General features: G+C 45.9%; 1 protein-coding gene across 1 annotated transcript; it reads left to right on the forward strand.

The window, feature by feature from the left end:
• The first annotated feature begins 219 nt into the window (after positions 1-219).
• LOC135278332 (RNA polymerase II elongation factor ELL2-like) lies at positions 220-13708 on the forward strand. Its single transcript, XM_064384885.1, has 11 exons — positions 220-246; positions 1619-1685; positions 3251-3355; positions 4093-4346; positions 6191-6315; positions 6448-6538; positions 7833-8100; positions 8842-9095; positions 9651-9775; positions 10187-10277; positions 13132-13708. Exons 4-11 carry the CDS (start codon positions 4161-4163, stop codon positions 13315-13317), a joined length of 1326 nt encoding a protein of 441 aa, XP_064240955.1. The 5' UTR covers positions 220-246; positions 1619-1685; positions 3251-3355; positions 4093-4160; the 3' UTR covers positions 13318-13708.
• Positions 13709-16189: the final 2481 nt, after the last annotated feature.

Genomic DNA, 16189 nt, shown 5'->3' on the forward strand with positions numbered 1-16189 from the left:
GAAAGCCACCAAGGCCAAACATCCAGGAACACATTTTGCTAAGAAGGATTTTGCATTTTGCAGCCTTTGCAGCAGGATCAGTGTCTGTGGCAGCGGGAGCAGCCGAGGCAGAGCGGGATGGTGGAGCTGCGGGCCTGGGCAGGATCCAGTGTGTTCCGCAGGGCCCCAGCGCGCGCTGCGTCCCGCAGGGCCCCCAGCAGCACTGCCGTGCCCGTCAGGGTGACCCAGAGGCCCCAGGACCAAGAGGTGAGGGGCAGCTGTGGGGCTCTGCGGGCTGGCAGCGGGTGGGGGCTTGGCCATGGTGTTGGTGTCAGGTGCTGCTGAGCCCGCGGGACCTGTTGGGCAGGGCTGGGGCCCCACGGCTGCTCCAGGGCCCCTTGGAGGCAGCTGCCCGGGTGGGAACCACTCACAGGGATGACACACAGGAGGTGCCAGTGGATGTGGGAGGTTCTCTGGTGGATGTGGCACTCAGTGATGACACTGAGGAGGTGCCAGTGAAAGTCACATGTTCTCCATGCTGGGACACTTGGGAAATTCATGCCTGGGCATGGCTCTTGGCCAAAATGCATGGATTTCTCCTTGTTCCACGTTGTACTGCACTCACCGAACATGTCAGGGTAAAGGAAACTCTCTGACAGTATTTTCTAGTATTAGGAGGATGTATTAGTATATTCCCAGCTGTGATGCCTAGTGGAGAACTCCAGCCACATGCACATCATTTTCAAAGCTTTTCCACTCTTTGATACAGTTTTAGCAAACATAGAAATTAACCTTAATTGGTTCTAAAGTACAATTCCACTAAGTAATATGCTATCCTCTATTTGGGATTGATGTCTCCTTTCTCATGCTAATTAGTCCACATTTTCCAGTCCATTTATCATACCTTTTTAGATTTTATCTCAGCCAATTGTGCCTTCAGAATGAAGCAGTTGGATGGCAGTAGTTGTTTTTGTTAAAAAATGTACTTAGGCTGAAAAACATTTTAGAGATTTTTAAGTTCTACTGGAATGTGACACTTTCTGTACTAAATTATGAGATCAGCCAAGTAACCCAAATTTGGTATATCTGACTTACCGAGGAGAAACTCTTTCCTCTTCACATCTATGAAGAATTGCATCTAGAGCTGAGGAAAAGAGAAAGGGTTTTCATGCCTCTTGAGAGTCGAAATTCACCTCATGCAGATGAAATTCTTCTTGGAGCTGACTCTACGATGTACTTCCATAGTGCCAGATAAATCCCAGTGTTGGGTCCTGCTCTGAATTCTTAATCTTTTTGTGAACCACTCTCACCTGGATTGTTAGCTGAGCACTGACCAGTTCAACTGTACTCAGGCACTTGATTTCAGGGGAAGCCTGTGCCTATAAATTCCAGCAATTGGGAAAGGATGACCTGCTACTTGAAGGCTTGGCTGCATTAGAGGCTAAGTGAGGGTCGCTCTCTCAGGGCACTTTTGTAGCTGGTTGCTTTCAGAGGGAGAACTGTGTCAAAGCAGCCCTTTTGAGTGATGGAACAGCAAACCTTTGCAAGTGCAGCTCTTGTTTAAAATGAAGGGCTTAGTTAATCAGCAGTGATGGAGAGTAGGCTGAAGATTTTACAGAAAATTTCTTCTTCCTTTTAGCCAAATGCCAGCGAGGTGTCGCACAATGGAAGTGTGCAGGATGTCAAATTGTATAACCCACTTGGAGGTATGGTTGCCTTTCATATTTTGCTCAATGTCTGTAAGATTTTCACCTTGGCAATTCATTTTTGCAGCATATTTTTGGGAGAGGGAATCTCTTGTGTTCAGAGCTCTCAGCTGGAGGTGGTTTGGCCTCAGGTCAGCCTTGCAGTCTCTTGTCAGTTCATTCAGGCACTGGTTTGTTTTCCCCTGAGAAAGCCTGCCAGTCCTTCCTTGTTCCCATACTCCTTGATGGGCTGGAATTTGGAGCATGGAGGTCAAGATTTGGACCACCTTATGCACTTAAATTCACAGTTTTGGTAGCTAATGTTTTTGATTTACAATTAGATTTTGGAGTACCTAGGCATTGTGCCTATCCATAAGAATTAATTGCAAATTGAAAGAAAAAATGACTGAGAGGAAGTCGCATGGAGAATTTCCATAAAGTCATTGTGGAGAACCATGCTTTATTTAATTTTTTTGGTCTTGGTCATTAATAAGTCACTGTTATCATATTACTGTGTTGGGTTCTTTTCAAGGAAATTGGAAGGAAGGCATTGGTGTCATCTTCCCAGTGGATTCCATCACTTCCCACAAAGCACAATGTGCTTAGGGGCTGCCATTTGTTGTTAACCTGTTCTGAGTGCTGTTTCCCCAAGGAGCCTGGCTCCAGGCAGACACCAGGTGCACATTCCCCTTGCAGGCACTCCGTGGTGCTGCCTGCAGCAGTGAGCTGAGCCAGGTACAGCCAGCTGCCCTGAGAAAAACAGGCTCTCACCTGGCTGTGGCTGCAGTCACCTGCCTGCAGGGACATCTCTGCCCCTGCACATGCAGCTCTTGCTCTGCCTTAGCCTAGTGCAGAGCATTTTAAGGCAGCACCCTTGGTGGCTTTTTGGAGAGACAACGCTAAACTTCTGAATTCCTCATTCAGGACATTCTGTTTCACATGTGAATGAAGATTTGTGTGATTCTTGGTGGTGGTCTACATAAATCCTAAGGGAATATTTAACATTCAGTAACTGGGGTCTGAGGACTGGCAGTAGTGAGACGATTGTGGAACTTGGGGCCACTTCTACTTTGGGCTGGCACAGAGAATCTCAGGTGAGACAGCTCTGGTTGCTGATAGGGTAGAGCGTGCCTTTGCAACGTGCTCCATGCAGTATCAGTTTGGGACTGGTGTTTGTCACAGAATCAGAGAATATGTGATTTGGAAGGGATCCACAAGGACATGCAAGTGCAGCTCTGTCCCCAAGAATCCCACCAGGTACCTGTGGACCTTGTCCAAATGCTTCATGAGCTCTGCTGGACTTGGTGCCCTGAGCCCACTAAGGGAGCCTGTCCCAATGCCTGACTACCCTGTGGTGAAGAACTCTTACCTACTTTTCATCCTGATGCTTGGTTATGGTTTCAGGTAATTTTCATTAGAAGTCATTCAGGGGTATCATTTTGGGAGGTCTTTTGCTTGAATGCTGTGGGAAGTCTCTGTACCTACATCGGATTGAGCTTCTCAAAACACCAGCAGTGCCCCCACTCAATAACTGGCATGTTTACCTTGTTCTAAGTAATTGAAGTGTGTGATGTTTGTGTCATTAGGTTTGCAGGCACATATCAGAGAGGCATGGTCCAAAGAACAGGAAGTGGAGAAAGGCATTAAAAGTTTGACCTACATTGAAAGATTGAAGGAGCGTGTAAAGAAAGGTCAGTCTGTGTGTGTGTGATGGGAGAGACAAAGCTCCCGGATGTCTCACCAGGACTCAGAGAGTCTCCATCAGACACCAAGCACGAGTTCCTGGTTTCAAAGCAGTGCCTGGTGTGTCATATCCCCTCCCTCGACCTGCTGGCCACGCTTCCCCTGGTGCAGCCCAGCACACGGTTGCCTTTCTGGGCTGCCGGCACACGGTGCCAGCTCATGCCTGGCCTCTCATCCACCAGCACCTGCAAGTCCTCCCCACCTTCATCCCCAAGCGTGTCTCAGTGCCAGGGCATGTCCCAACCCCAAAGATGCAGCACTTTGCACTTGGCTTTGTTGAATCGCAGGAGGTTCCCAGGGCCCCACTTCCCAAGCTTGTCCTGGTCCTTCTGGATGGCATCCCATGCCTCTGGTGTTGGCAAACTTGCCAAGCTTGCATTTAATCCAACTGTCCATGCCATTCCTGACATAGCTCACTGCTTGAGCTTACAAACTGGGAAAATCATACAAAAGCACCATGCATAAAAGTAATTTTTCATTAATACCATCCCTCCAATATCATTCGTTTACCAGGTATTTTTAAGGATTGTTTCTTCCCAATGCTTTACTGTTTGGATTCTTACTGATCTATCAATGCTGAACAAACAGAATTTCAGCAGTCTCGGTACATCCTTTTGAATCAACTTCCTTGCCTTCTCCCAACCCCCCATTTGACAACTCTTTTTCTGTTTTTCCTTTACTGAAGTGAAAATACCAGAGCTCAGGAGAGCCCCATGCAGCTCTCCAGATCTTGTGCCTGAGAGGAAGAGAACGATGCCCACGAACCCTGCCAAATTCTTCCAGAGACTTTCCAGGACTGTTTCCCAACGACCCATCAGAGACAGGGTGATTCATTTACTGGCTCTCAAGAATTACAAGAAGCCAGAGCTACTTTCCCACTTAGAAAGAGAGGGAGTTGTGCAAAAGGACAAGGAATCTCTTGGAAAGATCCTTCAGGAGGTGAGATCCTGGAGTCGCTGCCAGCAATGCTAACTCTCAGCTGTCTTACTTCAGGGTTTCAATTAGAAACTAATGAGAGGCTTGGGAAATGCTCCTGGTTTAGATTTTTCCATCAGCTTTACCCAGTTCCCCCCAATGGCAAGCCCATGTGAGGAAAGAAAGAAACCTTCCAAACTTGGGAGGCATTGTTGTTTTTCTAGAATGGCTGGCAATGATAAATTCTTTGTAACATGCTTGCTTCTCGTGCCTTTTTGTAATCCTCTCTCTTTTCCTTGGACTCTTTAACTGCTTCATGGAGGAACTTCAGAGGGTGAAAGTCTCAACTGGATGAAACACTTAGTTGAGGTCCTTAAAATCCTGGGACAAGTTTCAGAGGAGAGAATTTTGGTAGCTGCCTAGGGCAGTATTTCACTTGAAGGGATTTGGTGGCCACTCGATGGTACTTGACTGCTGCTGGGATCTGTGGGGATTGCTTTCCAGGGGAGGGTGTTCCAGGAAAATCCTCCATGATAGAGATGGTTCCCAACTTTGAGCACAGGGGTTCTTTGTTGTCCTGTGTATCAAGTCTTCAAATTCCTTGGCACCTATTATTATTCAGTAACTTTTCCAGGTGTTTGTTTAGTTCCACTGGTATTTCTTTATCATTCCTACAATTCAAATTTATGGGAGGATTCAGTGGCTGTTTCCTTCCTTTTCCATATTCCCCGTCCATGTAGGCTGTTACTGAATTATGCTATCATTAAATAGCATATCATGCAGCAATATTTCCTTTTTAGCTATGAAAGAAGGGATTATAGGATTTCAAAGCTCAGCTCCTTAGAAGGTAAGAGGTGGAAAAATCTCCTTTCCCTTTTCTTCTTGTCAATGTTTAAGGAGATTTTGAAGGAGTAGTTTCATGTTTGCAGTGTGAACTGCCTCAAGGTACTGGTTTGCATTCTGAAAGGGCTGTGTGAACAGCACTTCATCCTGAAAACTATTATTCACATTTTTCTTAACTTCGCAGCAGGTGGCATTGTTTTTGGGTATAGATGAAAAACCAGTAGGGTGAATTTGCTGAGCTCTTACACTCACAGCCTTCCTTCTCTTCCAACACAGACTTAGTTGTGCTTTTAAGAAGTAAATTCCTGATTCTGGGTATCTTGGTTACTTTTTAGCTGTTGAAGTGTAGCTCTAGGTAGGTTATCTCCCACAAGTGTTCCATAGGAACCTGTAGTTTCCTCTGAGCAAGCACTTGAGAAAGAAAAGCAGTCCTGTTTGCAGAGACAAATGCCAGCATCCTGTGGAGCTTCATGGGATGGTGAAAGCATGCCCCGTTAGAGGCCCAGGCTGTGCTCTGCCATGGCAATGCAGCTGGGTGAAACAAGAGGGTAGCCAATGTGTTCCTGAGGGTGGAAAAATATGGATTTGCCCATGGAGATGATGTTCTTCAGGTCTTACTCAAAAGATAAGGAAACAGAAAGGAAAAGCCTGGCCTCTCCTTGTATTTCAAATGGTGAAGATTGAGAGCTGTGGCATAGGGGACTTTGACTCTCAAAGCTGTGTTAAAGACCAAAAAACCTGGATCCCTGCTGCAGGGAGAGGTTTTCATAGCATCCATTTCCTCCATGCTTGCAGCACTTTGGCATTTATTTACCTCCCAATTTCTAGAGCCCAAATGGACCACACCTCTTTAATATTGTTACCTCTTACATGTCAGCTGCATTGTTCTTCACATTGAACAAAAGTCCAGGAAAACTGGTGCATGATTTCTTTTCACCTTTGCTTTAGCTTTGCAGTATCAGTTTGACATCTATAGTCTGCCTTTAGGTGAAATGAACATTTATGTTTTAAATGTCTGTCCTTAGGTAGCCAACCTGGATGCAAATGAGAATTCTTTCAGCCTGAAGGAACATTTCTTTAAAGACATCCAGGAAGATTGGCCTGGCTACACTGAAAGAGATAGACAGACATTGGAGGTGACCCTTTCTCAGTAAGTTCAGTCAGGACAACAACCATTTCAAAAAACCCTCTGGGAAATGAAGGTCTGTTTTCCCTGTGAGAAAAGAACGATAACTGTTGATAGTTTTGCTTTGTAACCTGAAATGTTGGACCATCCTTACAGAAAACCAACTCCATCTCAGAATTCCACCAGCACCAGCCAGTCACCATCTCTGGGACCTTCTGAAGGAGATACTCCACCCAGAACTGCTCAGGTATTTTGTGAATTTTTTAAACATTCTCTACTATGAATGATGTTTTATCCCACTTGCTCCTGGTGTCCAAGCTGTGATATGAAGCAGTAGTGCTCTCTTTATATTGTATGAACCTGAGGCGTGTACTTCCAATGGGATTCCTGTATAGTTTTCCAGATGGTTGCAATGTCAAAGCCTGCAACAAGCTTGCACACATGACTTGTTTCTCATGGTGCGTAGGAAACTCTGCTAAGGACAAGATGTGGACATGTTTCTGGTACCTGGCTGTGTCTGTGCAGGGTTCTTGATGATATGGCAGTTATAGTACTTAAAACATGCACGGTCATGCCAGTGCTACTGTTTGAAGAGAAATCTAAGGGAAGTCTAGAATAAGGACAAATTCCAGTAGTAAGGCATTTGTAGGAAACTTGTTTTTCTGTCCTAAGCAGCATTTAGGCTCCCATTTTGATTCAGACTATCCCATGTGAGAGGAGGGAACTCTGAATCATCATGGAATAGCTCGGACTTGTTAGGCTTAAAATCAGAGCGTGGTCTTTTTGAAAGAATCTTGGAAAACATTGCATGAAAAGGTTAGTTTCCTAAAGATTAAAAATACTCTTTAAATAGAGGAGGGAGGACACAGCTCTGTTTTTCCCTACTCTTTTCCCAGCCACAGTAGGAAATGTTGCAGGGCCCAGCATCCTCTTAAGTCCTGCCTCCTTGCCCACAGGATTTCTGTCAGCAGGCAGGCACAGAGCTGTGTCTGGCACTCCTGTTCTGAGCTGCTGATGTGCACGGATAGGAGCAGTGTTTGCTCGGTAGTGAAGAGGCTGTGATCCAGGGTTTCCTCTGGAGAACAGCAGGAATGAGACCTGCAGCCAGACTGGGCCTTCCCTCTGTTGTTATCATGTCTGCTTTGGACACGCTGTGATCGGCACCACACCGGTGGCTCCTTGGGGCTGCTTTAGGGAATCATGTGGGTGTGTGACAGCAAGAGCTGAGTGTTTTCCTGGTGTGTCTAAGGAGAAACAGGGAGCAAGATAAAACCAACCTGAGCTCCCCATTTTGGGGAAGCCTTTGATAGAGGTGCTGAAGGGAGTGTCTTTGTCCCAAAGCCTTTGAGCTACAGACTAGGAGAAAGACTTGCTGAATACTGGGGTGAGAAAGTAGGGATGAAATAGAGAACATATTTAGCTGCAGCACTCCTTGTTTGAAAGGCTGTTTTAGGTAAGAAAGGTGTGTTTTCAACCATCGCCAGTTCAGAAATGCTGTTTGTTCAGAATGGGAGGAAAACTAATCGGGATCATCTTTGCAGAAACGGCCTCTGGATTCTGACTTTCTCAGTCCTGTGATGGGCAAGAAGCAGAGGATTGACCAAGAGCCCAGTGATGTCCAGCCAGCAGCTGGTGGCCACTCTCCTTCTTTCTTGGACCTGCCTTCCACATCCTGTTCAATTTTGAACATGTCTCCAAGTGTCAGATCCATTTCCGCTTCCACCGAAGTACAACTGAAAAATAAGGTTCTGACACATTCTGGATTCCCAGTGTCTGCCAGGGTGCAGGGGAAGACTCCCAAGTCCAAAGGTGAGTAAACAGAATGAGAGAGGGTAAAAAAATCCCATCCTTTGGATTTTTATGAAATGCTTGCCATGCTCAAAGCCAAAGAGAAGAGCAGAGAGCTCAGGACCCAGGCAGAAAAGGAGTCACACAATCCAAGTGCAAAGGGTATTAAACTGATGGACTCCTTTCAGATATGCTTCCATTTCATTTTTTTACTGAATATCTATATGTTTTTATGCCCATATCCAGCCTCTCATCCACCAGCACCTCCAAGTCCTCCCCACCTTCATCCCCAGGCGTGCCTCGGTGCCAGGGCATGTCCCAACCCCAGAGATGCAGCACTTTGCACTTGGCCTAGTTGAAACCAATGAGGTTCCCAGGGCCCCAATTCCCAAGCTTGTCCTGGTCCCTGTGGATGGCATCCCATGCCTCTGGTGCTGGCAAACTTGCTGAGAGTGCACATATTCCCACTGTCCATGCCATTCTTGACATAGCCAACGCTTGAGCTTACAAACTGGGGAAATCATATAAAAGCACCATGCATAAAAAGAAGTTTTCATTAAAACCTCCCATCCAGTATCACTCCTTTACCAGGCATTTTACTAACTGTTTCTTTTTAATGCTTTACTATTTGGATTCTTTTATATTTGTAAATGCCCAGCCAATGGAGGTTCAACATTCTTGGTGCATCCTTTGGAATCAACTACCTTGCCTTCTGCAAACCTGCAATTTGAACTCTCTGTTTCTGGTTTTCCCTCACTTTAGGAGAAGAAGAAGAGGTCAGAGGAGCCCAACAAAACAATCCAGGTCCTGTGCCTGAGAAGAAGAGGATGGTGCCTATGAGACTTGCAGACATCGACTGGAGCGGCTGCGCTGCTGTTTACGGCCGACCCTACAGGGACAGGGTGATTCATCTGCTTGCTCTGAGGGATTACAAGGAGCCAGAGTTACTTGCTCGGCTGCAGAGAGATGGAGTCAGGCCAAAGGACAAGGATTCCCTTGGAAAGATCCTTCAGCAGGTGAGATCATGGAGCTTGTACCACCAATTCTTCCATCATGCTGTTCTGCTGTTCATAATTTTACTACTTCCTCACCTGTTCAAATTAGAGACTTTCCCAATACTCCTTCAAGGTAAGTTCCACTGGTATTTCTTTCTGATAGGCTTTCATCAGAGGCACACCCATGGAAAGATGCAGTAGCTCCTTCTTTCCTTTTTAAATATTCCCCATGCACCTGAATGGTGCTGTTGCTGAATTATGCAAGCATTATTATATTAAATTGGATTATTTCCTCTTTAGCTAAGAAAATAGTTTTGGAGCCTAGGCAAAGGACTCAAATTCAACGTCGATACAGTTTTAGTTGATCCCACAGTGACTTTTAAGAACTCATTCCCTGAACCTGCAAAGTTTGTTGCTGTGTTTGCCCAGGGTAGTGGCAGGGCTTTTTCACGCTGCAGACATTCACAACATAATGAGAGCCATGTTCTGCCATCCCAGCTGAAGTAGCTCCTTTAGATTTCTATAGTTTGCATATAGGTATAATGAAGATTTGTTTTCCTAAACGTCTGCCTGTAGGTAGCCAACGTGAATGCAAAGGAGAATTCCTTTAGTCTGAAGGAACATCTGTTTCAAACCCTTCAGAGTGATTGGCCTGGCTACAGTAAAATCGAAAGAAAGAGTTTGAAGTCAATACTTTCTAGGTAAGTTCAGTCTCTTGGGGAAGGAAAAGAGCCTTTTTAGAAAAAAAGCCCTGGGAAATGAAGCCTAGATTCTTAGAATATGCTGCACCAGCAGAGGCCCATCAGGGTCATGGAATCCAACTCCTGGCCCTGCACAGACACCACGAGAATCACACCCTGTGCCCAAGAGAGTTGTCCAAACTGTTCTTGAGCCCTTGCTGCAGTGACCACTGGCCTGGGGAGCCTGTTGCAGTGCTCAAGCACCCTCTGGGCCATGAATGTTTTCCTGATGTCCTGCCTAAAGTTCCCTCAACTCTGCTTCATGTTTTTTCCTTGAGTCCTGACACTGAAGGTCTGTTTTCCCTGCAAGGAAAGAACTATGACAGTTGATATTTAGGCTTTGTAACATGAACTCTTGGACCATCCATACAGAAAATCAGCTCCATCTCAGAACCCCACCAGCAGCAGCCAAGCAACGTCTCCAAGGCCTTCTGAGACAGATGCTCCAGCAAGACCTGCTCAGGTATTTTGTGCATTTTTAATATTCTGCATTGTATAGTAAATTTTAGCAGACTTGCTGGTGATGTAGAAGCTGTGATGGGAATGTGCAGGATCAGGCCTAGGCATGTTTTGCCACACACTGCTGTGACCTCAAGGTTATGATAAGAAGAGAGGATCCAGCAGGGGTGGAGCAGCATTGTCCTGATCCAACTTTCTGCTCTGCCTGGAGACTTGAGCTCAGTCCCCACCCTCAACTCATTCCCTGGAGAAGGGCTCAAATGGCTGGCTCTGCTTGTGTGACAGAACTGCATGAGAAATCTCCTGTGCATAAGAGGCTGCACCAGGCTGGGGCAGATGGAACCCTCTTGCTATCTTCTCCCTCTGTCTCTCTGTCACTCTCATTGTTGACCCCAGCTCTGCACTATCCACATGGCTGGACAAAACACAGCACCTACAGAATGGTGCTATTCCCTCACTCCCTCCTCTGCCTTAATTTCTCTCCTCCCTCCCTCTGCCTGGGCACAGCACGGCTGTCCTGTTCTACTCCATCCCCGGCCCTGAGGTTTGCTGTGCCTGTGGGGAGCTTGTGGCCGTGTGTTGTGGCTCGTGAGGCAGCACCTTTGAGAAGCTCCTTGGGAGGAGCTGAGAGATGACTGAAGGGCCCTGAGCAACAGCAAGGGCTCCTTGGTAACCACTTGTGAAACTCTCTTGTACAAGTTTAAAGGCTTGTTAGCCAACAGCTTTTGAGTCTGCGGAGTGGGTGAGCCTGCTGGATTTAAGACAGCTGTACCTAAATGCACAAGAGTTTCTGGACATGTGACTGGTGTCTGTGTTCATCCTGATGAGAATTCACAACCAACCACAACATCCTGTACTCATGGGTTGTAATAGTGAAGCATTAATCTTGTTTTTAATGCATAAAACTCCAAAACAGCCAGGTTCCTCTGTAATAAATTATGTGGGTGTTTGATAGCAAAAGCTGAGTCTTTTCCTGGTGTGTGCAAGCAGTAATTGGGACCTAGACAAAAGTTACCTGGCATCCCCATTTTGGGGAAGCTTTGCTGGAGCTGCTGAAGGGAGCGTCTACTTCCCAAAGCCTTTTAGCAGTAGACTTGGAGAAGGTCTTGCTAAGTGCTAAGATGAGAAAGTAGGAATGCAGAAGAGCAGATATTTACCTGCAGGTCTTCCAGGTTTGACAGTTATTTTTAATTAAAAATAGTGCATTTTAAAACTTTGCCAATTCACAGATGCTGCTTTTTTAGAATGGAGAGCAAAACCTGATTGTGATCATAGAAGAATGAATTATTTTGTTGTTGTTGCAGATACGGCCTTGGGCTTCTGGCTTTATCAGTCCTGTCAGGAGCAAGAAGCAGAGAACTGAGCAGTAGCCCAGTTACATCCAGGCAGCAGCTGGTGGCCACTCTTCTTCCTGGGTGCTGGCTTTAACATTCCATTCTATGGGGATGTCAAAGCCATCCCTGTAGAATGGGATGTCAAAGCCAGCACCCTGTCTCCAAGTCTGGGCTCCATTTCCCCTGCACCCTTTAGGTTCAAGAAAAAGACAAATGTTGGAGTTCTAGAATGCCAGCAGTTGTGTAGAGGACTAGCATGTCCAAAAAGATGTGAAGAGAGCTGGGGAGGCTGAAGCAGTAGTGTCCCTTGGATTTCAATGAAGGTATTAATGTGCTGCTTTTCCCAACTCCAGAGTGGACAATGATGGAGTAAAATTTGATTATTAAGAGAAGCCTCTGCCCAAATTTTGGTGCAACCAAGACCATATTTCAGAGTTAATACTACAGATGTTGTTTACAAGTAAATGTGAACTAGGGAGCTAGAAAGGTAAAGGAGGAGATGGGCCAGGTGGGGGGAAGTGCAGAGATGAACACCGAGGTGGGTGAGGCCCGGACGGGCCCTCCCTTCCTGCAGTGCAGCTGCACAGGCTCAGCTGCAGCAGTGCTGCTGCATCCCCTCATGGCATTTGCAGGAGGGGAGGGAGAAGTGTGTGTGTGGTCTAAAGCCCTGGAAATTGCTCACAGTTTGTGTCAGGGCAGTGGTGTTGGCAGGGGCAGCCAGGCCTCCTGCAGCTCTGGGGCTCTGGGGCAGCTGCGGCCTTTGGAGCAGGCGCGGCAGGGCCCCGGCTCACATTGCTCTGGGACCACCCAAAATGTGGAAAGGCATCTGTGGTTTTCTTTTCAAAACTATCCTGCATACTACTGAGGTGTATCAGGCCTGGCATGCATCCTTGGCACAAGTTGTTGTCTGTCCTGCTACTGAATTTCAACTTGTTAGCAATTTACTGCTTGTAAATATTAATCTCAGGGTGGTTTGAAGGAATTGAAGGAAAAACTGCCTGATGTGGAGGGAGTTTTTTTCATCCAATAAGAACCAGACCTTAAGGCCTAGAGGAGCAGAAGCATTGGTGTGAGAGTGCTGGGAAGTGGCATCTATTATTCTCATTGCCACTTCATCTTGGATTTGTATCATGAGCTTGATAAACCTCACACCTGTTGATTTGAGGGAGAAGGGAATGAAGAAGGTTTGACTCCCATCGGTGGCTTTGAGCATTAATGAGTTTTGCCCTCCTGAGGAGCTGACGCGCTTTGGGTTTTTGTTGTTGTAGTTTCTGACTTGTCTAGAGTTTGTTTTTTGGTCTGCATTATAACTGCCTCAGTTTGCCATGTTCCCTCAAGAGTGGTGCTCACAGAGAAAAATAGCTCAAAAGATAAACTCAGTGTATATTTTCTGTTTTACATGAATAAAGCCAGACTGGACTAGCTGAGTGTGCCTCAAGGCTATTTTGTAGGAAAGGTCAGGAAATTCTAAACTCTGCAGAAATGTTGGCATGCACTGATTTTCTTTTGATTTCTCCTTCATAGGGTAGCCCCAGCTACTCCGAGATGAAGAGCAGGTGCCACAGGAGCAGTAGCTCCACAAAAAGCTGTCCCACATTCAGCAATGAGTATCTGAATTTGGCAAGCAGCAAGTCCTGGAGTCCTGGCACCAGTCTTCTGCTTCAGCAAAGGATCATCTATGAGCTCCAGCTGTTTTATTTTAAAAGATGATTAGCTTTTTAGGTTTCTTCAAGTTAGTAATAAGGAGATGATTATTTGTTAAAAATGTAGGATTAGTTAGTCTACGATTAGAGACTTTAGTATTGAACTTTAGCAATAAAAAAGTTGCATTATTGTTAACTCCTTCTCTTATCATCAGTTTTATCATATTTGGAGAGTCTTTCTTCTGGTCAATTCTTCTCTTCAAGACTTAGCTCTGTCCACTGAATGAAACTTATCAGTAGAGAATGGAAGCCCAGTACCTTTATTATAAAATTGTGCACATATTAAGAAAATATTGTAGCAAATGGAATTTCTTTATGACAAGAATAAGCCTGTTTTCTGATTTACTTGTTAATTTAAAATCTTTGCCTTAAGGGATGGAAAGGGTAGAGGACAACCTCCACCCCAAATGACCTTGTTGTGGAGGGTTGCAGAGGAGTGCCCATGGGCTGCTCTAAGCTGTCAGCTGAAGCAGCTCCCAGGACTGCTGGCAGATCATGGCCTCACCTTGTCATGAGCCGGGGAAGATCCAGATCTCTGTAAGGGTTTTGTAAAAGACATGGAAAAGCGTTGGAGGCAAGGTACATCAATTGGTTGAAAAAGAGAAATTCCGTTCAAGTGTCCCTTCAGGATCGCTATCAGTTTTGTAGATTTCTCCAAACTAGTCAGTCACAACCTGTCTTTCTAGAGAGACACAGATGTTGATTCCTGCACAGACCAATGGGGACTTTGATGTCTAGTTCTTTTCCTAAATTTCCTGCCATTTATTTATTCAGCTGAAAAAGAGGACATGTTAGCAACAAGACCATAATCTTCTCTTGGGAAAGGATATGAAATTGTCTGAGGGAGGATAATATTTGGGAACACTCAAAGGTGGCTGGGAATGCCCCTTTCTTCCTTGCAGAGTATTCTACAAATTCCTCCATTGTCCCCAAGACAACGATATTGAGTCCCTGTATGTGAGAGCCCTTGGGGTGTTTTGTGATTGAACACCTGAGCCGTTGTTGCCCTTCTGTTCTCCTTCAAGCCAAGTTCAAGAAATGTCACCTCCTAAACCCTGAGACTTGGGTCCATTTTTGCCTGGCTCAGGGGGTGCTCCTCCAGCTCTGCAGTGCAGCAGCCCCAGGGACGCTGCCGTGGGGGGCATGGGGTGAATTGTGCTGGGCTGCCTCCCCTGGGCCTGCTGCCTGCTGCTGCTTGACAGAGCGTGCCAGAGTGCTGCTGCCCAGGGTGGGCTGACACTGAGGACTTTTCATAGTTACCCCTTCATGACATATCTTTCCCTTGATGGGATTTCTTCTAACTCACTCTACACTGCATTAGAAAATTTTATTTCCATGCTTTAACAAATTGAAGCTTCAAATTCTCATCTATATTTTCCCCTCCAGTCCCTTATGTGTTGGGGCTGGCTTCCCTTGGGGGCAGATGTATCAATGTACTGATCCCATCCCCTTTTATTGCTGCAGGAGTGCTTAGGAACACTTCAAATGGTCCTTTCCACTTTTCTTTAGGTGCCTTTTTACTCTGCTTTCTGACATAAGACACAGTCCCCAGGTTGATGAGGAAGTGCCTGAGGCACCAGGGATGGTCAGAAATTTGTGGAAAGATGAGAGCACTTTCCACAAAGAAGATAAAAAGGGACTGAAATTATTCCTATCATAAGACTTTCTCTAGAAAGGATTGGAATTTGTAGTGCCTTCCACAGGGCATTTCCGATGGGCTCACTTTTTCTTTAGAAGCCACTGGAATTCTGAACCTCAAGAGTGCAAGGGGAAGCACTGGTGGGCACTTCAGTGAGTTTTCCTGGCCATATTTACTAATTTCTGCTTTTAGACTCTGCTTTGTTCTCTCAGCCTTGCTGCTGGGAATGACCTCCATGGGCTGAGTAGGTCCCATTTAACTGGGAGTGTTTTACATAACTTCTGCAGTTTCAGCTATGAAATGAAGATCTGTATCTGATGACATTCCAAAAGGAATCAGGGAATTCCGAATCTTAGTAGTTTTTCTCTTATTATTACTTGAGGTAATTATTTAGGCTTCTTGTTGTTGTTGTTTTGGTTTTTTTTTTTTTGTTTTTTTTTTTTTTTTTTTTTTTTTTGTGACAAGGAAAATCCTCTGGCCATGCAGAAAATGGGTCCACTAAACTGTAGAAAGATTGCTGGCTGAACAATGCCATGACATTCTCCTGTGGGAACTGGACAACCTGGCCTGCAGTTTACAGAGTTACTCTGTACTGTCCCCAGAACAAGACAGACCATGTGCTGTCCTCAAACAGATACATCAAAGAAGAAGGAGCATTGTGCCCAGATGAAACCAAATGCCAAGCACGTCATGGGAACCCCTGCAGAGGCTCTGGCTTGGTGGCAGAGGCTGTCACAGCACTGCCAACAGCAACTGTGCAGCCAGAGCCGCAGAATTTGTCACTGCTGGCCTGAAAGTGCCAGCCCTGGATGGAAATGTCAGCAGGAGCTCATGCTCTGCCTCCCCATGCTGACAAATCCCTGCAATCCCTCCTGCTGTGCTCTGTGGCAGCACTGCCAGAGGAGGCAGAGGATGTGACACATCCTCAGGGACACCTCGGGCTGGCTCTGGGCAGCAGGACCTTCCCTTGGCCCATGCTCACTTCTGCAGACAGCTATGGCCATGAGCCTCACACACTCCTTGCTTTTTGGGGCAAATCCCTTCGGCTTTGGTAATTTAACGCTCTGAAAGGGGCCAAAGACTTAACCCTCTTTTTCTGAAAAAGCAGATGGTGGGCAGTTCTTCAGCCCACTGAATTAAAAATAAATTCTTTTGACCCAAGTAGCCTCCAAGCACATATTTTGGGAAGGAATTACTTTCCCACACATGGTGCACTTTCCCTCTTTTACTGCTAACAAAA

The sequence above is a fragment of the Passer domesticus genome, chromosome 11 (assembly GCF_036417665.1).
Source record: "Passer domesticus isolate bPasDom1 chromosome 11, bPasDom1.hap1, whole genome shotgun sequence".
In the NCBI taxonomy this organism is placed as follows: Eukaryota; Metazoa; Chordata; class Aves; order Passeriformes; family Passeridae; genus Passer; species Passer domesticus.